Raw genomic sequence first — 26,572 nt, 5'->3', positions numbered from 1 at the left:
AGCTGAAGCTGACGCCAGTTAAAATGCAGATGGGGGCGTATCTGTAATTTCGACCGGCTGGGATGGGCCTGTTCCACGTATGATGGGCCCCCAAAACATAAGTGACCGAAGTCGAGCCCATTTAGAAGCCCATCATGCAATGTCGCGAACGTTTCGTGGTTGTTATCTAGAGATCCGCTTTCAATTTGTGAAGACATATCGTTCAAGCCATGATGTTGGTGTGGTGTTCTTTTGAGCTTTATGGAAAATCCACCCAAAATATACTTTGGTACACATCGAAAGCATCTCCGGTACGATATGATGCGATGGTTGTTTGGACACCACGTGTCCTAGATCATCCGTGTTCGAAAATTGGACAGGCCAATCGAGTCAACCGGCAATTGAATTTGAGCTCAATTCGACTCAATCATGCAAGGCTCTTGATACTTGGCCTGGCCTTTGATTTTTCTTGCTCAAAATCGAAACTGACAAAAATTTTATTTTAGTTGGAGCTGGAGTCGAGCAACTCAAGTATCAAAACGTTAATCTTTCCTCCAAACTCTCAACTTGGAGTTTTCAGTGGAAAATAACTTGGTGAAAAATTAATGGTGCGCTTCTAATGTGTATGTGTAGGTATGAGCCACTCGAGCAAGTATTCACAAATTCGAGCTCAACTCAATTCAATGATCAAACCAAACTGACAGATCTAACAAAGAAAATGGACCCAAGCTCAAATAATCTTCTAGTGAAGATTTACTTAAGAGTAGCATCTCATTTGCAGTCCTAAAACACAGATATCAGTCAAGCCAAGTATTGCCATTCTGAAATGGACTGGATTTCTCATGTTCCTAAACACAAGTAGGTGATGGCAATCAAAGACTCTTTTAGTTTAAGGCGACCACCAATCAGACGGATGATGTGCGGGGAAGGCAAGCTATCCCTTCCGCTCGAAGCAGTGTCGGGACATGAGGGATCATCATACAGTAAATGAAGTTCATTTTTGCCCCGGTTATTGACTACCTCAAAAGGCTATGAGAGCCTTCCATCAAATCCGACCATATTTAGAGGGCAAGATCAATGTGTTAGCCCTTCTGAAGACAAATTATTTACAAAACACAGGTGAGGAAATTATTCTCGCATTTGCTCAAGTATTTGAATATCCCGTCAACGAATAAGTCACTCCAAAGAAGGCTAAAACTTCTAATTACAACTCATCCAGCAAGTTCACCAGTTCCTGGAACCTCTATAACAGCACAATCTATCACAGAATCCTACCTCGTGTACCATCCATGTTCTGATTCTATCCACCATTATTCAATCACAACAATCGGACACCCATCAGTTATTCTGGACATCTACACAATCTCTCTCATACCAACCAACTGCTCAACAGAACAGTAAACATTCATTTCCTGTCGTCCATCTCTGAGGCCGTATTCATCAGCTATGCAATGATAGCTATCAACCGACTATAACATAACTCATAACATTCTTTTTACCAAGCGTCTCTCTGCCATTAGTGATCATTCTGTGGGTGCTGACATGCTGTTTTGGGAGATTCAGGCGGAGTCATTCAAGACAACACAGTATAGACTCTACCTTCGAGTATCCCATGCTGACACCTGTTATCACACATCAATAAGAGGGACATGATCAGTTTTAATGGCACAAGAATTGCTATCACAAAGTATATAGAGAATAATAAAAGTACTTGCCTAGTTGAGAGTTTCACTTCTGATGAATATATCTCCTGGCCTTGCAACATGAACCTATCATTCTTTTTCAGCAATAACAACAAAAACATCTTTCACCGACCACGTTTGGCGCTCATCTTTTGCAGGGGGATTTATGACAGCTTTCTCTGCGTTGGCTAAACGATAGCCTATTATGATTTCCCTCCTCAGTCGGGCGCGTAAGAGTAGTTCATAGAAACTCAACTCTTCACCTTCACGAAGGTAGAGATCTGCCGGTCTAATGTGCATCTCATTTCCCTGGTAGCGGCCATAAAACCCACCATTTAGCTAATGAGAATCTCCAAAACTATATACACGCAGAACTATGACAAATTAGAAAATATATGCACTAAAAGAACACTAAGTTTCTCAGCTGAAGATTAGGAAAGTCATGAAACATGAGAAACAAACAAGAACGAAACCATATGACTTGACACAGTGCAGACTTCCAAGGGAGTAATGACAATAGTAAATGAGTTCGAGTGAAATTTGTCTATAAATAATATATACTTTGTACAACCTTTCCAAAGTGCAAACTACCTATAAAAATTCATTTTTGTTAGATTCAAATTGTACCTCCTCCGCGAAGAGCTCTTCCAAAACATCATTTATCTGGCGATCCTCAGCAACCATTGCCAAAGCCATGCTGACAAGCTCGTTTGACAAAACATAATCACTGATTTTGGACATAGATAATAGATTTTTAGTCCTTGGATCCAGTATTTCAGATATGATTACTGATTTATCAGAAGCCTGCTGCATTTCCCCCATCCAAGAGCCTTGTGAGAAATTTCCTCTGCGAGATGGGGCCACACTGTAAGGGAGGCGCTTTGCCTGAGAAACAAAAGAGAGGAAAATGGATGTCGACAAGTATAGGAAATAGTTTTGACCAAGACAAACATCAAGAACGGTACCGAGACTTTCCCACTCCGCAAGACTGCTAGGTAGAACCAACTATGCCCTTGGGTCTTTCTACTACAACATCCTCGACAAAATCCTTATAAACGACGACAATGTGAGAGCTTCCCACACCAAGCCCCCCTCTGTAATATGGTCAAGCTGAGTTAACACTATCGAAAGTTGAAAATCCTCAATCAAGCCAGGCTATTGGCAACCTTTCCCCATGGATCCAACAAACACCCCCATAAGAACCTCACAAGCATGACCATTGCAGTGAATATTACACAAAATTACCCCTCAAAGAAAAAAGTAGGATATATTCCAATTAAGTGATGGTCAAATGCTCATGTTGAGTAGGGTGTTAAAAAATTCAACTTATAAAGAGTAAAGTAAACAAGACATCCCCCAACGAATTAAATGAAGCTCGGACTTTGGAGTACCTGTATATCACGAATTAACAACAACGTGGCAAGAGATCTTGAATCAGCTTGAATGGCTGAATCTTCCACTGATTCATCAGCAAGAATTAGAATCTGTAGAATCAGCATCCAATGAGAGCATTTCACAAAATGATTCATCAGCAAGAATTAGAATCTGTAGAATCAGCATCCAACGAGAGCATTTCACAAAGGGATAGTATTAACCTAAGAAACTGACAGGTCAAAGTTGTAACTGTCTTCTCTATTATCAAAATGAAGTCAGAAATTATCAGATCTTCTGGGCATTAGACAGATTAAAGAAGAGTTCTGTAAAATGTGCATTCATTTTTCAAAAAGTGAACTTCTTGACTAGTTGTTGTAGCAAAATAACCAGTGCTAGTGCCTGACCAAAGCAAAAGATTTAAGAGAGAGAGTTTCATTCACTTACTGAATCGAAAGTTTCCAGAGGGAGACTCTCCAGGTGACGCCGTATAACTGCGTTTCCTTCCCGATTTTCTAGTTTTATGTTTGCAAGCCTGTTAATGTCAAGACCACCATCAATAAGCTTCTTTTCCCTCTCCTTTTCTGGAACCTCATTGAACATCCAGAGCTCTGATTCAGGTGCTAGAGACGCATCCAATACCTAAAGGACAGACGGCCAAACCATAATCAACAGATATGAATTGAGTCCTTTTTCATGGCACTACAACCAATAAAGAGGTAGTCCTGGCTTGTGAGATCATATTTGTAAGCCCTTATTAAATTATGGCCAAATGAGCCGAGTAAACCACGGTCCTTCTGCAGAATTCCAGAGAGAACCCATCTGTTTAATGAACCTAGACACTTGACCCTACACCCTCTAATAATTTTCCTTACAAGGTTGGGCACTCGAGATGCAAAGATGACGAAGTGGCAGAGCCAACTCTCTGGCAGGGGGATGATGTGGATTTTCTCCTGTAATTTAACCAAACTAAAGGAGTTTCACCATTACCTTCTCTGTATGAAAACATGCAGAAAAATTCCGACATATCACCTGCTAATTCTAGGTTTGCTTATAATTACCATAATCATATCTTCCATATCTCGCCGCCAACCACAAAAAAGTATCTTTTCTGAAGACTGGTCAATACCAAAATCTTTGGGTACATGTCCCCTCCATACCTGCAGCATTAGGTGAAAAGAAACAATTAGGGGCTTCATAGAAAGAGCTTACCACAATCATATCATCAATGTCTCTCCTCCATCCACATAGTAGAATCTTCTGTGGCTTTCTCGCTGGAAGGGGAATGTGAGTGAATGATGCTTCTTTGACCTGAATGATTAAATTAATTACATTTTTATTAAAGTTTTATCTCTGGTATGCCACTCAGTTACCAGATTAAGCATCATTCTGAATGAATAAGAAACCAGCTAAGTTTCATGGCAAGGAGCAATACAGTCTTATCTTCTCAGTTATTACACCAGTCATACTGTCATACTTGTGCAACCTTTCCAAAATAAACAACCACATTAACCAGGTGCTATTGTGACATCGTGGTCTTTCCAACTGCAAGGGTATTGAGCACAAACAATGACAGTTGCTCCTGCTGGTGATTGCCTACCATAACACCCTTTCTTTTCCTCTCAATAAGTGTGCTTGATATAGGTATACGTAATTTTTTCTAATCCTATGCTGACATTTCTTAAGTCATTATGCTGAAAATAACAAACAAAAGTTCGTCAAGACCATTTCTAGAAGAGAAAAAAGCACCATGGGTAATGCTGCTGGAGCATATGTATCATCATCTTCTGCTATGACAAGAACTTCATCGCCCTCTTGTAGAACATAGGAGTCGTCAGGATTCAGGATAATCTTACCACCACAAGATGCAACCTTGATTCCACAAGGTATTGCATCAGGAAAACTTATAAGCACATCCTCGAATTGAACGCCATCCAACTGGGGCCATCTTTTGATGTAAAACTCACAGTTTTCAAACCCAAGGATATCTTCCCAAATCTGCCATGAAATCACAAAGCCATCAGATGATTAGAAGAGGGTGATGAGAAGTAGAGAGAGAGAGAGAGAGAGAGGGAAAAGCTTGTTGTGTATTAACCAGTAGTGTCTAATACATATACCAAAAATAAGACCTAAAGGTCCTAAGGACCACTTTACCCTTTTACTACTTCTAACACTCTCCCTCAAGCTGGAGCATAGATATTAATCATGCCCAGCTTGTTACAAATATATTCTATCCTCCCATTACCCAAAGGTTTAGTAAAAATATCTGCAAGTTGTTCACCGGTTCGAATATGATTGGGAATGATCATTCCACTCTGCAACTTTTCCCGAATAAAGTGATAATCAACCTCAATGTGTTTTGTTCTCTCATGAAACACAGGGTTGGAAGCTATATGCACTGCAGCTTTATTGTCACACCATAGAGTCATGGGTACTGAAGCTTTGAAGCCTATCTCAGTCAATAATTGTTGAATCCACACTAATTCACATGTCACTTGTGCCATGGCTCTATATTCTGACTCGGCACTCGAGCGTGCAACAACATTTTGTTTCTTACTCTTCCATGATACTAGATTTCCTCCAACCAAGGTACAATAGCCAGTAGTTGATCTTCTATCATCTGGAGACCCTGCCCAATCAGCATCAGAGAATCCTTCGACTTTGCTATGACCATGATTTTGGTAAATAATTCCTTTTCTTGGAGTCTTTTTCAAGTACCTCAATATCCGAATAACTGCATTCCAATGAGATGTACGAGGAGAAGATAGAAACTGGCTTACCACACTAAAGGTGAAAAATCAACTATAGGAACTATTTGCTTGCTATTATGTTTGACAACTAGAATCTGTGAGCCAGGGGAAGAATAATTAGCAGAATACTGGAAAATAATCATCTTGAAGATTAATTGCCAGTTTAGTTACAAAAATTCAACACATTGCATGAAACTGACCTGTGCCAATCCAGGCTGCCGGGCACATTGAATCATCAAGCGACCAATCACATCATGTGCCACAACAGTTTCAACAAGGTCTCCGCCAACAAGTTTAACGAGAATTTCATTGTCAAGATCGCTTAATTCAACCACAATGTGCCCTCTTAACCCTTCTTTAACTCCAGTTAAACTTAGGACCGTCCTTAATGCACGAGCGTCACTCTACATCCAATTGGCAGAGTAATACAATTGAATCAGCTCCTAGCAACTACCAAAAAGGCATAGAACTTATTTGTGTTGATTAATCAAACCTGGTCAGCATTACCATCTACAGCAAGGACAACTATTGCTCTGGCTTTGGAGACAGAGACCTGCATAAGAAAAATAAAAAGGTTAATGTATCCTGCATATGCAATTTGGAAAGCAAAAGGTAATGAACTTTTTGCTAAAGATCAAGTACTCAGTAGAGGTTCTTAAGTAAGAAAGTTGCAAGAAACAAGACAAGATGACAAAAGTATATGAGAGAAATAATAAGACGGAAAAGTTACGCATAAAGAGGGGTATTGGGCTCATGGTGGAGTTTATGGGAGTTTAGAGAATTCTAAAAGATTGAACCACCACAAGTAGGAGGGGGATTTTAAAAGGCAAGCATGTGCTGATATATGTGCATCAGATGAAGATCTACAGCATGGACCTCACTTACGAAAGAAGTGTCATCAGGATTAGGTCTGTTAACACACAAGGGAGAGAGAGAGAATGAAAAACATATATATAGAAAGGGAAGGGAACTGGGTGACGCATGAACTAGCATTGTCTATGTTTAGCATGTTTTTATCACCTGGTTCACCAAAAAGAAAAAAAAGCATATACATATGTGTGTGTGTGTGTGTGTGTGTGTGTGTGAGAGAGAGAGAGAGAGAGAGAGAGAGAGAGAGAGAGAGAGAGAGAGAGAGAGAATGTCTAACGTCTTATTGAAGAAGATCAGAATTTGAAGAAAACGAGTTGTTCTCAGCGATATATGCGGTTGTGCATATCTAATGGTGTATCAATTTGCATCAAGTGAGGTAACAACAAACGACAAACCGATCACTGAAAACAAACAACCAAGTGAACATCACCATATAAGTGGATTAAGAAGAGATATTTTAATTAAGGATTTCACCGCAGAACTTTCAAATGGCTTCATTCTCAACACTGAATAAAAAAACCTTACAGAATATATCATGTTATCTTTCCCTAACCCCTTCACACATTTCCTAATCACTAGTACAGTTGAGATCCGCAATGTACATCAAAACAACAAACAGAGAATAAAGTTGGCTAAATAATTAACTCCTTTCAGACATATTTGTATCAAATCTGGACACCCACTTCTGGTTAGTTCAATCATTAATATTTCAAAATCATTACTTTCACTATTGACCAATAATGACCTTTTTCAAGTCAGCCAAAATTAGAGGGCTGCCACTTCTGCATATAACAGATGTTCCTTTGAAATCAAACTCCATCTTAGCAATGTCAAGTTCCATCTCCTCTTTATCTCTTTCAGCCATCACCACAATGGTGCCTCCACCCAAACTCTCATTTGCTAGCGCCAGCTGATTCAACAACGATCCCTGCGTTTTCCATGAATTCTGTGTTAGCACTAGGACAGATATAGCAAATAACAAGCACATATTTTTTATGAAACTTTTAACATAGAAGTATGTCAGCGAACATAACCCAGTGCTCAAGGCCAGAAAAAAGAAAAATTCAGTGCAACTGATATTAAATAGACTAGACATTCCCTTGATAGGGTAAGTTGGATGGTACCAGCTTAGGAACCAACAACCAGCAACTTTGCTTAGTCTCTAGGGGGAACTAAACTATTGCAGTTTCAATAACTGATTTCAGTATGGTCGTCTTATTCACATTAGGACAAGCATGTCATGCACTAACTAATGTCTGACTGTATAAGCGCAAGAATCACAAAGACGTAAAGTAAAGAGGAGAAACTGAATAACCAGAAGTTTCTGATGTAAATTCTGAGTCTCTGTTGTTAAAGTGAAAGACATTGAGTCATTTTCAAATTTCTTAGATTTTTTCTATCTTCTAGAATGTGAATGGGGGCACCCCCTTGGTGCTCTGTAGTACACTTCCTTATTACAAAAAAGAAGGTAAATTGTCAAAATCAGAAGTTTATGAAGTAAATTTTTGCAAACCATAACATGATTATCTCGCAATTAACACTTTTCCCTTTTCTTCTTCTTTCTTTTTTTGTTGGGGGGGTGGGGGCGTCCACAATATTTAGATTTAAGAATCAGGAGAATCAGGATATTACCAATTTATCACTCCACCCAAGAACTAAGGTGTGATTCTGCTCAACTACTTCACTTCTGCCTTTCCTCAAGGAGTCAAACTTCTCGGAGATTGCATCAGAAACAAGTCCAAGCATCATCGCGAATATAAGCATTCCTCCAAAACTAATGGAAACTGATACGAACCTTGGACCAATACCTTCTGAATCAGCATGATTGCCTGCACTAGCGACATATGTCCATGATAACCAAAGACAATCTGCTATGCCATCATCTGTGACACCAAAAAGTGCAAGTCCTCCCAGACAGATGAGAAGTAATGTTGCAACCAACAATGCCAATGGCTTAGCATATGGATGAACCGAGAAAGATACATCCAGTCGATATGCTAGCTGCTTGCTCAAAGATACTTCTTCCAAAATACCATCTGATGATCTTGACCTTGGGACTTTGTCAATGCACTTGAGCAACAGAATAGGAAGACATAATACGGAGAGCGAGCTTATCAGAGCAATGTTTTTTAATCGTTTATTAGGTCCATCTTGATTCTGATCATCTATAGAACCTTCAACATCTGCTAAATCCAATAAACTGCAGGCTTGCAGTGTAATCCTAAGTTGAGAAATTTGCCCCTGAAATTTAAATCAAACTCCATTAAAGAGGCAATTCGAGGATAATTACTACAGATATTAATTAAAACTAGTACTTATAGTATCATTATCCTTGATAAAGATTAAAAAAAAAATTGGATGAGAAGTTAGCTAAAATTACCTTGCTTACATAAGATACCAAGCTGAGGATGTTCATACACAAGTAGCCATCTTATGCTTTAGCCTCAGGCAACAAAGAACTGCATGTTCGGTTTGCATTTTACTAACTATTTCATTCCCAATCTAATCGTCATTAAAACAATTATTTCCTTTGTTTGGTTCGAAAAATAAATTGATAATAGCTATTCATTACCTCAAAATCAGGATTAGTTACTCGACAGAGAGAGAGGGGCGTGGGGGGAAGGAATGCCTTTCATGCAGACAAAAATAGCTCAATTTTTTATATTTCTAACACGACCTTGCAATTTTCAATATATAATAATAAGAATTTGTATTAATCATATTTAAATTATGGATATGATATAGTATTTAATCTATATGAATTGGTAAATTGAAGAGAATATGAATGCAGTCAATAATACAAAAACTAATTTATCATCTATTTCATTTACAGCTTAGCTTACTCATAATTAAAGCTTAATTCATAGTCATTAGTCTAATTTACATATCATCCAAGTAAATGTACTTGATACCAATTTATAATTGAATTAGAGCGATGGTTCGTGTTTATTATTTATTGAGAAGAAGATAATAAGTTATCTTCTATTACCAATTACATATTTGACTAAAAACAACATTTCATTGCAATAATTATATATTGGGAAAAAGCCACCAAAAACCCCAAACTTTCCCACTTGTGACACATTTACCCCGAACTTTTTTTGTGACACAAAAAACCCCAAACTTTGCTATTTGTGACACATTTACCCCAATGTATTTAGTCCATGGGCATTTTCGTCTTTTTCTTCTTTTTTTTCCTTTCCGGCGATCCGGCGAGGGCGGCCCTCGCCGGCGTTGGGCGAGGGTCGCCCTCGCCCGACTCATGTGAGGTCGACCCTCGCCGGCGTCGGGCGAGGGTCGACCTCGCTCGAGCCGGGCGAGGGCCGCCCTCGCTCGCGGGGATCCGGCGAGGGGGCCCTCGCCGCGTCGAGCGAGGGCGGCCCTCGCCCGGGCAGCGAGGAGACCCTCGCCGGCGTCGGCGAGGGTCGCCCGCGCACAGGCGAGCGAGGGCGGCCCTCGCCGACGCCGAGCGAGGGCGGCCTGGCCGGATCCCGGCGAGGGCAACCCTCGCTCGACGCCGGCGAGGGTAGCCCTCGCCCGATCGAGCGAGGGCCGCCCTCACTCAACGCCGGCGGGGCGGCCCTCGCCAGCGTCGGGCGAGGGTTGCCCTCGCACAGGCGAGCGAGGGCTGCCCTCGCCCGACTCAGGCGAGGTCGACCCTCGCCCGACGCCGGCGAGGGCCGCCCTCGCCGGAAAGGAAAAAAAAAAAAAAATGCAAAAAAGACGAAAATACCCATGGACTAAATGCATTGGGGTAAATGTGTCACAAATAGCAAAGTTTGAGGTTTTTGGTGTCGCAAAAAAAAGTTCGGGGTAAATGTGTCACAGATGGGAAAGTTTGGAGTTTTTGGTGGCTTTTTCCCTTATATATTCCAACTTATGGTTATAAGTTATTGTCTATGGCCAATTATTTATTTGAGATAATCATATATTCTAAATACAGTTAGAATTATAATTGAGAACCAATGTAATTTAAAAAATATAATGATCATTTAGTTTACAGAGTACGTACATAATTTATGTAAAATATCTCTCTCACTAATATTCATATTTCACCAAAGGGTATTAAGGGTAAGTTTTCATTCTTAACTTGTACCCCATACGAAAATAGTCTACAGAATAAGGACTTGGAATAACTATTCAATCTTGCAAGCAAACTAGAAAATAGCTATTGCATTCCTATTCCTGCTCTATCCCCCAACATGGGATTAGTTATCCAATTCTGCAAACCAAAACTCGCGTCGCTATGAAGATTAGTTCTTCACCAGTTTCAGTTGAACCAGCTCGAGTCCTAGAGCTAAAAAAGTTCATTTACCCAAGAGAGTAAGCCTACTGTGCATGAATTTTGTTTTTCTGAAACTGCAAGAGTGCGGTAACTAGACCACAGATTGCTAGTTTGACCGATAGAGTTCTCAAATTCGTTGAGCAGAAGATTTTTTCAACTCCATTAATTTAACCAGAATTACTCAACCATCCCATTCCAGGAATTACTGCAGATTATATGGAGTTGCAGATTCTTTGAACAGTAACCATCACTCAAACCTGAATACCTTCCTAATCAATTGTTTAGTCCGAAGAGAAGCCGGCAGGCCAAAAAAAAAATGAATTCTTTCACATCATCGTCGAGCCGAACTAGCCGGCAAAAACAGGGACTGCAATTCGACTAGTCCTCTAGGATTAAGAACCGTGAGCAGATCCATCTTCCGAGTTCAGTAGTAACCATGAACTATACAAGGAAATACGGAATTCGGTTGTTTGAGAGCTTCTTTACCTGCAAATCCTCGACCTGGCTACGTAGACTGAAATTCTTGTGCACCACCGAACTGAAAGCCGTCAACGCAATCTGCAACACCACACGGTCCTTCGATTAGAAACAGAGAACAAGAAAAAAAAAAAGCTAACTACTTCAGCGCCAGCGCGCGCGCAAAGGAGACGCACCGCCACTAGAAAAGCCATCCGCCACCGAAGCCTGAGCCTGAGCCTCCCCCGCAAGTCCCCGATCCCTTTGCCACGCGACGGAACTCTCTCCGCGGGGGCCTCCGGCTTCCGATCAGAACCGGCGCCCCAACCGGCGCCGCCGTCCCTGCTTGAGGCCGCCTTCCTCTCGCCGCCCGCCGGCGACGTCTCCGGTCGGAGAGCGGGGCCGCCGAGCCTCCGGCGGGCTCCGGCATACCTGGCCTCGCGGTACGGAGCGGAGCTGACCGGAGGAGCGGAGCGGAAGGAGTGCGGCGGCGGTTTGGGAGGAGGCTTCGAGTCGAGGGAAAAGGAGGAGGAGTAGGACCGTGGGTTGGTGGAGAACCGGCGGGGGTATTTCGGGGTTTTCGCCGCGGAGGCGGCGGAGGAGGAGGGGTGGACGCAGTACGGGGAAGGGGAAGGGAAGAACCAGTCCCGGCCGAAGGAAGCGGACGACGACGACGACGCGTCGGGGTCGGCGTGGGACATTTTGGGGATTTCGGGGGATTGCGGAGGGCAATTTCGGGAGCAAACGGAAACCGAATCGAGAGCAACGAGGGAGAGCGTTTGTTTACATAGTTCACTTCTTAAGCGGCAAAGGCAAGGTTTAATTAAAGGGAGCAGGAGAGACATATGATTAGTTACATTGATTAGCATAAGCACATTAAATTAATCGGGTTTTGATGTAGACATTGTTTTTTCCTTCCGTTGACCTTGGCCTTCCATAGAGGATTGATAAACAATACATATACATCACCGCCTGCCGAGATTAACGAATAGATTGAATGCCCGTGTTATGAACCTATCTCGCAAAATGAATTTGATAATTCGACCAGGAAACGAACTGGTCGCACTAACCTTTGAAAAGGGTTTGAGGTTATTAACGTGAAATTGCGAATGCATCCGATCTGCCCGATAATGCGTTACCGAGAAATGAATATCGCATCAAAAAGGAGATTTTTTTCATTTCTTTATAAGTAAGTGTTGAAACTGATAAGCACGTGCAGAAGTCGACTCCCTTCTTAAATTTTTTTCAAGTAGTTATAGCAAAATTCATGATGTGGATGAGTTAATGATTGTGCCAGAAAGAAGCTGATCACCCACCTAGTCTATAAGACAGTTAAATGCATAAATTTAGAAAGATTTTCATTCAAAAAGCAGCAACACCAACTTCATGAATAAAAACAAAGTGACATTGAGGAGCACACAAGAACTTTAGATAAGCAAGGCTTTTGAAGTCATGGGACTGCAATCCAAGAGATAACAAAGAAAAGGACACCAGAAGCCCGATAAGGCCCAACTACAACCCAAGTAAGCCCATCAATTCACTCCCATAGTAAGCCCATGACCCATGTTTTAGCCCTTCAATGGCAAAGGCCCACAACAACCCAAAACACTTGAATTTCATTCACGATATATATGTATTTTAGACGAAGCTGATCATCTTTGACTCATTTAAATCCAAATTTTGGATTTTGGAACTTGGGGTTCACATCTAAGGGTTCTCTCATGCATCCTTGATCTCTGTCGTGGTGTTTCGTCGTGGCATTGAGCATATCGAGACTAACTTTCCTATTTATGAGAGAAAGAAAAGTTTTGTATATTCAGATTATCTCGTCGAAAGAGCAACTTTGTTAATGTTTCCAGAGCGGGCTTTTCTTTTTTGAGCTTTCAATCCAAGCTCTTGATTACATTCACCTCGGTTAGCAAGGCAGTGTCAATCATATCTTCATCCCAGGAAATACTATTGGTACTCATATTTGGTACTTGTAATCCAAAGAGAACCATATTTAGGATTAAGTTGGTTTAACATCCGTTTGTAATTTTTTTTATCTTTTTTTTCAGAATTAGTAATCGACTACTGTTATAGCTTTTACCCTTATTTATTGTCATGAACAACAAGTGAAGATCTTCAAACATTAGAGTTCAAGCATAATTCTATTGTTCCATGTCAAAAAAATAAGCGTTTCTTTTACCATGCCAGTTAATTTTAATAATAGTTGGTATGTGTCAATCGATGACTAATTTTTTTTCGTTTCAAAATTTGTTAGTAACTTACCAACATTGTTATAAAATTATTAAATATCGGTATAGTTTGCAAATTACAAATTCTTATACTAGCTGACTAATTTTTATTTGTGTAACTTATTAACTTTTCGAATTTACTATCTCTTTTATGAAATCATCAATCTAAATTAGAGTGACTTGTCAATTTTTGTCCGATTAAATTACCAACAAATTTTGAGTTACTTACCAGCTCTCATTTAAGTTGCTTATAAACGTTTATAATATATTTTTTATTTTACAAACTTTTCTTAAAGTTGCCACTTTCATTTGCCTTAGCTAGCAACCCTTTACATTTATCAACTTTTTTTAGAGATTACCAACCTAAATTATCGAGACTCGCCAACTTTTCTCCCATTAAACTACCACCTAATATGAGGTTACCAACTCTTATTTAAGTTACTTATTAACATTTTATTGATTTTTTTAATGGGCTTTTGTACGGTACACGAAATGTGTCTTTACACAAGCGAGCTTGAGTAACACCTACGTTTACTAACTTGCCGACATCTCTTACTGTTAACAGACTTTTTATTTGTCTATCTTAGCAACATCTATGTTTAGGACCTAAGTATATCCTTAAACTTCTTCATCTCGGCCCTCTTCTAGAACTCGGGATCCCTAGGATGTAAACCAAGGAGAGTATATTCCCCCTCTCTAGGGAAGACAAAGCTACATGAGGAATTGGGGGTGCGAGGCATGCGGGCACTAGCACGTTAAAATAAAAAACGCATTTGTAGAGCCCACCCACAAGATGGAGATAGGCCGCGGAGGCCCTTGTAGAAGCGAAAGCTCCCCTCATTTGATGAGGTTGCCTCTTAACCAAACACCAAGGATCTAAGAAAAATCCCTGATTAAGAATTAACAATCTTAATTAGAGTGGCTTAGCAGCACCTATGTTGACCAACTCTTTTCGGAGTCACCTGCTTATTTTGGTTATCAACGCTTATTTGAGGTATTTACCAAGTTTAATAATAATAATCAATTTTCTAATATTTTATGAATTTTTATTTTACCTTTCTTAACTACGCCTTAAATTTAATAATTTTTATATGAAATTACTAACTTTAGTTTAAGTGAATCATCAACTTTTTCTTATTAAGTTATTAATTAGTTACATGCTACCAACTGTCATTTGAGTTAGTTAGTGATGTTTATTTCTTTTGTTTTAGTTTGCCAACTTTTATAATCAGGTTACTTAACCAGGAAAAGAGTTGGTAGGCCACTTAAATAAACTTTGGTAATTTCATATCAATAGTCGGTAAATGTAAGATGTTTGTCACAGAATAACTAAAAGTTGGTAAAAGATAAGAGATGTTGGTAATCTAGTGCACTAGATAAACTTAGGCACCTAACTCAAATAAGAACTGATATAGCAAAACTAGTTTAGAAAGGGCTCAATAAGCAAAGTATGTAAAAGTGGCAACTCCAAACTAAAGTTGGTAAATTAAATAAAAAACCAAATAAACATTATTAAGTATTTCAAATGAGAGTTGGTAATCCAAAACTAATAGATAACTCAATGGAAGAAAAATTGGTAAGTCAGCTAAAAAAGGATAATAATGCCATATAATAGTTGGTGAATTTAAGGCATTGGTAAGAAAGGTAGTTCAATAAGGTAAAAGATGAAGTTGTTTTGTGTAAGAGATGAAGAGAAGTTGTAAATGTGGGTAATTAATAAAATAACGTCAGTTACTCAAATAAAAGTAGGTAATGCTGAATTAAATGATAATTTCATCGAAAAAAAGTTGATAAATCACTTCATTAAGGGTTGTAAATTTTAAAAAAATGGAAAATTAAAAACGTTGGTATGTAAGGCAAATAAAAGTCGGTAAACCATAAGAAAAATTGGTATATTAAAATAACCAGAAAACGTTGGTAAATTATTCTAATGTGAATAGGTAACCAAAACTAGCTAGTTGGTAACTTGCCCTAAATATTTGGTAAATTTAAGGCATTAGTATGAATGGTAAATAAAAGTTGGTAAGAGGTAAAATTAGTATTTCTTTACTAAGTAATAAGAAAAGTTGGTTATTCGATACAAATTATGAACATTAGTATTTTACTCAAATAAGAATTGGTAACGCAACAATAATTGGTATTTTATTTAGATAAAAGTTAATTTTCACTCTAATTGAGGTTAGTAAAATTCTAAAAGAGTTGGTAAATTTGTAAAGTTGGTAAGTAAGGAAAATAAGAATTGTAAACGAGAAGAAAAATTGGTAAATGAGAAAAAAAAACCCCACATAAACGTTAGGAAGTAACTGAAGCAGGTGACGAAGCAAATTGGTAATTTAATCAGAGAAAAGTTAGTGACTCGGTCAAAACAAATTTGTAAGCTCATATGATATTTGGTAAATTTAAGAAGTCGGTAATAAATGTACATAAAAGATAGTAAAAGATAAAAAGAGTTTCTTTTTTGTTAGAGATAAGAGAATATTATTTGTCAAAGATAATAAAAATTGGTAACTAACTCAACTAGGAGCTGGAAAAGTAAAACTAGTTGGGTAACTTAACTGGTGAATAGTTGGTAATTACTATAAATAACATTGGTAATGTCTAAAAATAGTTAGTAAATGTGACGATTGGCAAGCAAGGCAAATAAAAATCAGTTTATGAAAGTTGATAGATTTACAAGAAACATGGTAAGCAACTCAAAGAAGAGTCCAAACCAAAACTAGAGGGTAACCTAATGGGAGAAAAGTCAATATGTCACACGAATAAAGTTGGTAAGTTCATATAAGATTATTAAATTTAAGTGGCTTGTAAATTTGATAGAAAAGTTTGTAAATAATAACAAAATTTAATAAATTAAAAACAATGAACATAAATAAGTCACAAGAGAATTGGTAAGTCAAAAGTAGTTGATTATTTAATGAGACAAAGTTGCTAAGTTGCTCAAATAACAAATTGGCAAGTTCATATAAAAGTTGGTAAATGTAAGACGTTAGTAAAAAAAGGCAAATAAGTTGGTAAAAGATATAAAAAAAACGAAGTTAATAATGTACAAAATGTCAACAAGAGTCGATCATTGCTTATAAAAATAAATAAATGAAAAATATTTTCATCATCCACGAAATATTTAGGTATAAATTGTCATCGATAATGAAAACATCTTCTGTTAACTAATTTTTCTAAGCTATATAACCAATTATTTTTTGAAAAATATTTTTCAAGTTTTGAATTTTTTGTGATACAGACGCACCCTATAATTAAATTCATCCCAATCCTATCATTTCGTGGTAACTTCCACCTAGCCACTACAGAAAAAATATGCATACCAGCCTGAAGCAACATTGTCTTAATGCAAACTACTCTATGTGCGGTTGAAAGGGACGGAGCTAGGGGTGAGCAATGGTCCAGGGTTGACCCTGGACCAACCATGGACCGGCCCAACCCGGCCGGTCCTGGTCCGGTTCCCAAGGGGATTGGGTCGGTCCTTGGTTTTGAGACATTTGGACCCTGCACTGTGCGGGTTAGTCCTCGATCCTGGGAATTTAGGGTTGGTCCAATCCGGACCAACCCTGTATATATATAAATAAAAATATATTTATTTGTTTTCCAAAGAACCTAAGGCCTCTCCCTCCTCTTCTTCCGGCATTGAAAATAGAAACCCTATTGACTATTGAGTGTCGCCTCTCTTCTTCCCTCGCTTCTCTATGGCTGTTCGCTAGATCTACCTCTCCTCGCTCACCTCATGAACCAGCTTGCCTCTCTTGGCCCGCCTCGGCCCCTCACAAACGGTAAACGCAGGTCGCTTCACTTGGCTCTCCTCGAAGTCTCATGAACAAGATATGAAGTTGTTTGTTTTGTTTTCAAGTGTTCAGAAATTGAAGCAATCTTTTGAGAATGAACAAGATATGAAATTGTATAATTCACGGTTTATGTTATGTATTTTGACCATTTTATTTTTTAATTTTATTTCACGTGTTCGTATATTACTAAGTGGAGATTTTTTTTTTTTTGGTAATCGAGGTGTCCGGGCCAGTTTGCGCGCACCTCGACTATTCCTCAGGGGAGACTAGCACAACAACTCTAAGTGGAGATTTTTGTTGTTGCGTTATCTTAGATTTTTATTTGATTTGTACCGGGGTCCATAGTTTGGTTATTCAATATTGCATCGTCGATGGATAAGTATTTTCAAAGTGTATCATTTGTCCTTTGAACAAACAAAAAAAAATGAAACATAAAAAAAAATCGATTGGTCCCGGATTGACCCTGGAACCAAACCGGACCCATAGGGTCGTTTCAGTCCTCGATCCCAAAAATTGGGGATAAACACTGTGCAGGTTGGTCCCAGGATTAGGTGTTGGACCAGCTCAATTCGGACCATGCTCACTCCTAGACGGAGCATAACGAAGACGTCTTGGAAAAAGAGGTGAAAATAATTATTTATTGTGGTGGAGTTAGTTAGCTCTTGTCAGCTTGTTTCTGCTTGTGTGCAAAGAAGATGATGCAAGCAATTCCATCATTCACTGTGTGGACTCCAACCATGCAAAGCATAATCCCTGTTTAGCCTTCATAAAGTTCATTTTTTTTTTCTTTTTCTAGCGAAAAAGAAAAGTTCATTTTTCTTAATAAGAAAAGTTCATTTTTCTTAATATGAAAAGGCAATATCGAAAGCGTTACTTTCAGTTTCAGCCTTTGACTGACCACATCTGCCTTCAAATTTCCACCAAGGAAATGTTAGTCTAAGGAAAAGAAGGAGAGGAAGATATTGTTAATTAGATAAGCCGGTGAAAGGAATATCTGCTTGTGGGTATTCATTAGGTATGGTTTGGGGTTGAATAAAGAATTTCCACATGCATTATCAAGACTTGACAATGTGTAACTTTTCATTGTTGGCTGCATATGCATATGCATCTGTATCCTGATATGCGATGAACTTGAGAATTTTATGAGCTCCACAAGCCTACCATTGTAAATCGGTTCGACTATGTTGGTGGATATTCTACAAAGTTTGAACTATGTCATATACGAGTAAAATCTGTCTAGCTACATAGAACTTTTGAAAAATTTGTGAAGGTCTAATCCAATACTTGTGTATCAAACTCATTTCCCCCGGAAAAATGATCACGGCACGATCAAATTTTACATACCCTGATGGGGGTTTCGTAACACTTCAAGTGATGAATTAGGGTTTCCGGATTGCTTATCAGGCATTAAAATTGCGTAGGGCCTCTTGATTCGATCATTAATTTATTAGATCTTATAAGCAAGAGATTTTTGAAACCTGGGTCTAAGCAAAACGTACGTTCGACCCTAATATATGTGTGTGTATGTGTCTGTATTGATGGTGGAATTATTATGCGTGTAATGGGAAACAAAAAAGAATTCAGTGGGAGTCTTTGAAGTATTGCATCGATCCCTGCTTTTGGTCAAGGTGCGCCTACCTTTTGCTTTATGAATTTTAATAAACAACATGAAATTGTTTTGAGAGATCTAAGGTCTATATGCCTAGAGCTAGTGAGTATAAATTAAGAATAGAGGCTAGCTTTGTTCACACTGTTTTACTGTATCTAATGGAACAGTAAACGACAGATTCAAAGAAAACCGACCAGTGTAAAAGATCACTCATTTGCTCCACAAACAATCCAACCTATTGACAATTTGGCCTAACCAAATGAAAAAGGAACTCTTTAAGCACATGTGGAGCAGTTTCTATATCAACCTAAACCTGCGTTCAAGATTCTGTCATGAAATGACCGGTTTACCATCTCACAGAATTACAATAATGTAGAGGAGCCATGATGAAGATATAGAAGGCAAAAGGTTGGATAGACCCACGGACCTTTCATTGAAAAGCCAACACGTGGTAGTTGTGTCTGTATGCATAGTAGACGTGTCCAGTGGGTTGGTCAGGTCGGGTTTGGGTCGGGTTATAAATAGTTCAACCCAAATTCACTCATTAACCCGTTTATGATCCATTTATTGGTCGTAGAGGTGAGCAGTTCCAAGTTCTGTATATGTTTCACAGGAAACCTATAACTTACCCATTGGAACAGATTGCTCATTTTTTGAAACTTGAAACCTACTCTACATACCATGGAATCTGGAACCTATAGATTTCAGAGTTTATATAGTTTTCACATGTATTATTAATTGAACAATTACAGTGAATCATTACCTTTAATGACTATTACTTGCTATTACAATCCACTGACTACAACTTATATTTAGACACACGAAGAATATGAAACATTAACGAAGTAAAAGTCTCAGTCATGAAATAGAAGCTCAGATTAATGGTTTCGATTATATACTCATTAGCGGATGCCATGGAATATCACAGGATCACGCGAAGACATAGACCAAGAAAAATATAAAAACTTATTTCAAGTTCCAAATTCTACCTACCTAGAATCTGGAACCTACCCATTGAAATAGGTTTTCCTTTTTTTGGAACCTGAAACCTACCATATACACCCTAAAACCTGGAACCGAATAGGTCCCACCGGTTTGGTTCTCCGGTTCGAGGTTCTATCCTAGAGTCATGCTCACCCCTAGTGCGTAGCACCACCACCACTGGCGACAACTCACCACCACCATCTCACCATTTAGCCACTAAACCCACCGCCTCTCTTTGTTTATGACATCATCTCAAATATATTTGAGGCATTGAAAACTATCTAGCAGTTGTGGACCTTGGTTATTAGGTCGTCAGCCTCAAATATGAGGTAAGCGACTTCGATTTGGAATCAAGAGTTGAGAGAGAGAGAGAGAGAGAGAGAGAGAGAGAGAGAGAGAGAGAGAGAGAGAGAGAGAGAGAGAGAGAGAGAGAGCTTGGTGAGCGAAGGAGTGCCGGTGGTGGTGGCAACTAGAGTGGTAGCTGCAATCGGCGCCGGGGGGGCTTTTGTTGACACATATGGTGAATTTTTAACTTACTACTAGAGCTACAGCCTACCAAACTTTTTGCCAAAGACATGGTCCTCTGCATTTTAGGGGTACCTTAGTGCACCTGGTGCAGTTATGCCAAATTGACTGAGACATCCTCTAACCTCAACCATCTCTCCGCTCTTTCTCTCTCTCTCTGCCAGAGACAGGACTGTCCTTGCCCGTTTCCATGGACCCTCGCTCATCATGCCTTGCCCTATTCAACCACGTTTCCCGTGGACAACATCCATGTGAAAGGGTTTGCCATGCATTGTCAGCCATCGATTCTAATGAGCACTTAATTTCTGATTATATTCTTCTTATTCTGGTCGTCTGATATACGCAAATCCTATTATGAATCGGTGTAGATCGGTTCCTGGTAACAATACTTCAGTTGATCCTTCACTAAATATAAATAGAAGTAGCATCATGAAACAAATCGAACATCGTCGATGTGCCTTTACAGTCAGCCTCTTTAATTAAGTTATCATGTTAGGCACCTTCTTCCTTTTCTTTTGTTTTTTTAAGGGTTCGAATTAGTTGATTAAGGTAAGGCCATTCTTGTAAATCTAGCGAGATTCTTCCGCTAATGCACCCAAAGTCCAACCGGTTACCCATGTTCCTTCACTGAAATTCTGGGGCCAGGAACGAGGGGACCCGTCATGCCAGCAACAGTTCAAATTAGTAATTGGAAGAAATGGATTAATTAGTCGAGGTATGCTTGGGATGCGGGGTTCAGGCGTGTCCTAATTAAATACTTAAATGGACCGGCTCCTTCGCACCGTCTACTAGAAGGGGGGGCAAAGTCCTCTCAAAAGTCCTAAAGGCACGTTCCATTGGGTCATTTATTTACTTCAAAAGCAAGGCCAACTCATGGCAACTTGCCAATTGTTTTTCCTGAGGGCTTAATGACTTTGCTCACATCTTCCCTCTCTCTCTCTCTCTATATATCGATGGTGGGCGACGAGCGACCGCAATGTGGCCGTGCATGGACATGTTCACTGCTTCTCATACCCAGATGGAACCGAGGGAACAAGAGCCCTCTCTCTCTCCTGCTCTCTCCATTGGCATTAGGTACCTACCACCTCTTCTAAACCATCCCTCTTTCTCTAACTTGATTCATCTTGCCCGAGCTTCCCACGAAATACCATTTTGATCATCTAGAAAGAGCTGAACCCTAGCTAGCTTAGCACATCCAGTCCAATCAAGACCCTTTGCATCATAACGACGTTTTGCTTTTTCTTTTTCGTTCATCTTTTTCCTTCCATGTACTTTGCACACGCGCATGCGATATATATCACAGAGATGTATATGTCATGTGAAAAGAAACGACTTGACTCTCCCTCTCTCATGTCATGTGAAAAGAAACGACTTGACTTGACTCTCTCTCTCTCTCTCTCTCTCTCTCTCTCTCTCTCTCTCTCTCTCTCTCTCTCTCTCTCTCTCTTTAGTCTCTATATATCTCGCCTTTTTGTGTGGGGTCGATAGCTCAGGAAAGGATGGTGCAATTGAGCAGGTGGTGGTCCAAAGAGACAGTGGCGGTGGTGACCGGAGCGAACAAAGGGATCGGGTTCGCGGTGGTCAAGAAGCTGGCTCAACTGGGTCTCACCGTCATCCTCACGGCCAGAGATGCCGAGAGAGGACGCCAAGCGGCCGAGTCCCTCCGAGCTCAGGGCCTAATCGACGTCCACTTCTCTGTCCTCGATGTCTCCGACCCTCTCTCCATCGACGCCTTCGTCTCTTGGTTCAGGCACCAGTTCGCGGCCCTAGACATTCTCGTGAGTCTGCTCGTCTTTTTCTTCTCTGTTTTCAATTATGTGCAGTGCATCTGTGGTCATTTATAACAACTTATATTATATATAACATGCATGTACATGCGATATAAATAATCCCGCATGAGTCAGATAATGTGTCCAACACTGCATTCGCTGGACAGAGGCTGGACCGGCCTCCCCATCTCTCTCTCTCTCTCTGATCAATTATGATAAACTATAAGTCCTTTTTTCGCTTTGGACATTGGTTAATCCAAAGAAAGAAGGTGAATAAAACAGTGACATGCACTGTATTATTGTGCTTAAAGTAGAATCATATGCATGCATTGCACATATTTGTTCAATTCAAAGAAGGTTTCATTAAGAAAGATAGCACGTGCTGCTGGTGCTTCTCTTGTTTTTTTTCAAATAGAATCATAGAGATCTTCTGCATATCACAGTTGACCAGGAAGAGCTCCATTTTCCAGATCATTTGCACTGACCAAAGTTTATCTTTATTGGAGAAACAAAACTTCCTTGAAACGTGGGCTACTTTATCACTGTTGGAGACAATTAGGGATTTCTTAGGATAATTTCCTACATTATAGATATTTCCTAAAGATATTTAAGATATTTTTTCTGATTTTTCATATCTCGTTTAATTATGCATATCTAATTTAATTTTTTTTGGATAGTCATCTAACAAGAGATTTCTGAATTAGGGATTTCTCTAACAATGATGATGTTGAATGCTTAGAGTGAAATTTGCATAAGGTTATTTTGTATTTTGGTGAAGCAAAACCTTGTTGGCTTTTTTCAATCAGACCAACCACTAGAAAGTACCTATATTTTTATATAGTAGTTACGCGACTAATTTAGAGTCTGTATAGTTCAACTTTTTCATGATAATTTCAAACGTAAAAAAGGGTGCTGGAGCTTTTAAAAGTGTTTTGCAGACAACTCAACAAATACAACACCTCCAAAGTTACAATAGCTTCTTAGAAACTGCTTTATTAAATTTTGAAGTACTGCAACCCCAAAACATGTACTACCAAACATGTAACTTATGGCGCTTATTACAACATATCACAAATATGACTCAATTATAATCACACCAAAGAGCTCTTAATGACTTTTTAAACATGACAATCAGCTGATAAAATTTTTATGTACCAATAGCTCTTCACCTTTTAAGAAACTGCAATAGACTTCTTTCCTTGAGAATTTCCACGGATAAGTCAATAGTGGGTAAACTTTTGATTGATATTTAGTGTTACCAATAGTAGGTGTAAGAAAGCTTAGTCTTCCCGTATATACCAAAGTAAATTATTTCTCAACTTGGAATTATGCAGTCACCATGCCCCCTTTTTCACAATTGGGAGCACCATCATTACAAGATGTAGCTTGCATACTGGAATTGAAGTTAAAAAATACTTCTTTATACTTTGGAGTTGCCAAAAAATTTGAAAATTTTGGTAGGGCAAAAGTTGAGGGATACATATACTAGTAACTTTTCTCTCCAAAATTAGGGCATAAGAGTAATTATGTATTGAATGTAATCCATAAACAAACATGAGATATTTTTAAAGGATTTTTTTAACAGGATGCATAACACATGCACTCTTGAATGGAAAACAAAAGGTTATCTATAATTCCAAAACGCTCTTGAAGAGGAGAAGTATCATAAATTCATAATTTGATGTTTACTATGGTTTAATAAGAATGTTCTTTATTATTATCAATTCGTGGTACTTCGGTCTTTCTCCCTGAAGGTTCCTCTAGTAGGCTTAGAAGTTTGCCTCGGGACATACTGGCCACATTCCCAAGGCTAGTCGTTCGCCTCCCACCTTCAGTAAGGCCACCCTCCTGAGGGCTAGAGTCTTGTTCTATCTAATAAGGCCACCATCCCGAGGGCTAGAATCTCGGCCACCGCCGCCGCCACCGATGGAATTGGCCTCTTTTTTCTCCTTGGTAGGGCTAGAGTCTCGGTCACCGCTACCGTTCAACCATCTAGCCGTCCACATTCCCGCCCCTCGGTTGGAGGGCCTTCTTCCTTTTATCTCGGTCGGTATCCTCTTCTCTGAGTTATCTCCCCCGCTGCTGCCACCGCTCGTCCCACCTCACCGGAGAAAATAAGTGAAGATAGAACGAAACGCTGGCCGATTCCCGCTGCCGACCGGTTTGGCCTTGTCTTTCTCCTTGGTGGCTAACCTTCTGGCCACATTCCCTTGTTGCAGAGGTTTCTTCATTTCTCATTCTATCTTCGTCTGCGGCTGACGAGGGATTTCTGAGTCTTTTCCGCCAGCGCGGCCGCGTTTTTGATCTATAATTATATATTCGTCAGTGTAACATGGACGTCATCAAATATAAAACTTTGCATGACTTATATAAGTCTTCGAAATAGTGTTATCCAACCAAACTGTAATAGATCTACTTTCAAACCCGCGCAGCGCACGAGATTTCAACTTGTAAAGATACGTTGTTGATACCATTCATCTAAGTTCCTCATATTTATGTCCTAACATTTGATTTCTTGACTAATCTCCTTCATTCAGGTTAATAATGCTGCTGTCTCCTTCAACGACATACATGAAAATTCAGTGGATAATGCCGAAATTGTGGTCAAGACCAATTTTTACGGCTCAAAGTTGCTAACCGAAGCTCTCTTGCCCATGTTTCGCCGTTCGCCATCTATCGGTCGGATACTAAATGTTAGCTCTCGACTCGGTGCAGTCAATGTAAGTGACCCGATGAAGCATGAATTACTTAACATCAACTTAATTTATATTGGCAATTGTTTAAATTAGTTAGACAAGATCTTGATTAACTCAATGGTTATTAGCGCAGGCGCAGAAATAAGTGGTCGAATATCTTCCTTAATGAACTCTTTTGTGCTATGAGCTTGGAATAGCATTGAAACTGAATCGCATATGCAATCTATTTACAGTTAATGAAGAAGAGATAGCTCAATCATGCTTTCATACGCTAGCTCGAACAATATAAATAGTCTGCCACAAAGACTCAGCTCAAAATGGAGCTACTCTTATTTTCTCATGCTATCTACATATGGAGAAAGACTAGCAGTTCGTAATACAGTCAATGTTTCCATGCATGCAGAAAGTGAGAAACCCTAACATCAGAAGGATGTTACAAGGAGAGAACCTAACGGAGAAGCAAATAATGGCCATGGCTTGGTCCTTCCTAGAAGATGTGAGGAGAGGGACATGGAAGAGCCAAGGCTGGCCCGAAGTGTGGCCGGATTACGCAGTGTCAAAGCTTGCACTGAATGCGTACACAAAGGTCTTGGCGACCCGCTATGACGGATGTGGTTTGAGCGTGAACTGCTTTTGTCCTGGCTTCACGCAGACATCGATGACCGGTGGTAAGGGAACTCGAACCGCCGATGAGGCTGCGGAGGTTGGTGCCATGATAGTGTTGCTACCGGCCGAGAACCTGCAAACTGGGAAGTTTTTTATGGGATGCAACCCCGTCATAAATTCGAAGTTATAGAATGAACGAGCTCTCATGTTGATTCAAGATTAGATCGTCAGTTTTAATCAACTAAAAGTTATCGATATAGAGCGAAGCTCAACCTTGTCTTTAAAAGAACCAAAACTAGCTCCACGCTAGACAAAGCAACGAGAGACAATGGCAAGCATCGAGGCAAAGAAAGAGTGGAGAGAGATGCCGTTAGGGATCGGGTTGACTGAATGTACTTTTTCCAAGTGAAATTTATGTATGAACGAGCCAACATTAATAGACAATGGGCCGTTTGGTTCAACTTTGAAAAGGGACTTTTGGAGAATGTAAATACCTTTTAAGTTAAAACCTATTGAGAAAATATAAATGGCGTTTGGTAAAACAAAATTTGTAAAGCTACTTTGGCCCAACTAGTGTTTGGCTAATTTATTTTTGCAAAGGGCTTTGAGATCCTTTTTTATTAAAAAAAAAAGTTACCCTTCGCCGGCGCCGGCAAAGGGCTACGGCCGCCGGCGAGCCAGATCTGGCGCCGGCGGCCTTCGCCCTCGCGACCCAGGCAGCCGTTGCTAGGGGTCGCCCGACCTTAGGCGACAAGGCCTAAGGTCATGTGACCCAGGTGCCATCGCCTGGACTCGCGCGACCCCAGGCGACGGCCGCTTGAGGTCCCGCAACCTCAGGCGGCCATCGCCTGAGTCAAGCGACCTCGTCGGCCCCTCGCCGGCCCTTCACCGTCCAAATCTGGTGTCGTTGGACGCTCTTGCCGGCCACACTTTCGTGAAGAAAATGAACAGTAACAAGA

The 26,572-nt window shown here is 39.9% G+C and overlaps 2 protein-coding genes across 4 annotated transcripts; one reads left to right on the top strand and one right to left on the bottom strand.

Moving 5' to 3' along the window:
* Positions 1 to 1,099: 1,099 nt before the first annotated feature.
* Positions 1,100 to 12,174, bottom strand: LOC115682341 (ion channel CASTOR-like). Of its 3 annotated transcripts, XM_056321227.1 has the most exons (14): positions 11,591 to 12,174; positions 11,424 to 11,495; positions 8,285 to 8,893; positions 7,398 to 7,580; positions 6,276 to 6,335; positions 5,983 to 6,186; positions 4,782 to 5,030; positions 4,094 to 4,192; positions 3,908 to 3,985; positions 3,480 to 3,674; positions 3,053 to 3,145; positions 2,289 to 2,546; positions 1,695 to 1,970; positions 1,100 to 1,601 (listed from the first exon to the last, which is right to left on the bottom strand). In XM_056321227.1, the coding sequence occupies exons 1-13, from the start codon at positions 12,092 to 12,094 to the stop codon at positions 1,752 to 1,754; spliced, it is 2,823 nt and encodes a 940-aa protein (XP_056177202.1). In that variant the 5' UTR covers positions 12,095 to 12,174; the 3' UTR covers positions 1,100 to 1,601; positions 1,695 to 1,751. The 3 variants fall into 3 exon arrangements, with proteins under 3 accessions (XP_056177202.1, XP_030462393.1, XP_056177208.1); XM_030606533.2 differs by lacking the exons at positions 3,908 to 3,985; positions 4,094 to 4,192 and adding an exon at positions 4,245 to 4,343; XM_056321233.1 differs by lacking the exon at positions 3,908 to 3,985.
* A 9,212-nt stretch (positions 12,175 to 21,386) lies between these two features.
* Positions 21,387 to 25,868, top strand: LOC115682360 ((+)-neomenthol dehydrogenase). Its single transcript, XM_030606576.2, has 4 exons — positions 21,387 to 21,616; positions 22,059 to 22,320; positions 24,849 to 25,031; positions 25,411 to 25,868. The coding sequence occupies exons 1-4, from the start codon at positions 21,519 to 21,521 to the stop codon at positions 25,801 to 25,803; spliced, it is 936 nt and encodes a 311-aa protein (XP_030462436.2). The 5' UTR covers positions 21,387 to 21,518; the 3' UTR covers positions 25,804 to 25,868.
* The last annotated feature ends 704 nt before the right edge of the window (positions 25,869 to 26,572 follow it).

The sequence above is a fragment of the Syzygium oleosum genome, unplaced genomic scaffold (assembly GCF_021117445.2).
Source record: "Syzygium oleosum isolate NSW1041296 unplaced genomic scaffold, Sole_v2.1 Sole_v2.01, whole genome shotgun sequence".
NCBI classification, from domain to species: Eukaryota; Viridiplantae; Streptophyta; class Magnoliopsida; order Myrtales; family Myrtaceae; genus Syzygium; species Syzygium oleosum.
The sequence above is the reverse complement of the archived record's forward strand: the minus strand, read 5'-3'. Positions and strand labels throughout refer to the sequence as shown.

Bases quoted from the DNA above. Each gene is read 5' to 3' on its own strand.
- LOC115682341 (XM_056321227.1), bottom strand. From the start codon at position 12,094: ATGTCCCACGCCGACCCCGACGCGTCGTCGTCGTCGTCCGCTTCCTTC. The intron at 5,031-5,982 runs GTCAGTTTCATG...ATTTCATGGCAG, and splicing joins GGCAGCCTGGATTGGCACAG to ATTTGGGAAGATATCCTTGG. The intron at 3,146-3,479 runs GTAAGTGAATGA...CTGATTCTACAG, and splicing joins CTCTGGAAACTTTCGATTCA to ATTCTAATTCTTGCTGATGA.
- LOC115682360 (XM_030606576.2), top strand. From the start codon at position 21,519: ATGTGGCCGTGCATGGACATGTTCACTGCTTCTCATACCCAGATGGAA. The intron at 22,321-24,848 runs GTGAGTCTGCTC...TCCTTCATTCAG, and splicing joins TCGCGGCCCTAGACATTCTC to GTTAATAATGCTGCTGTCTC. The intron at 25,032-25,410 runs GTAAGTGACCCG...CCATGCATGCAG, and splicing joins CTCGACTCGGTGCAGTCAAT to AAAGTGAGAAACCCTAACAT.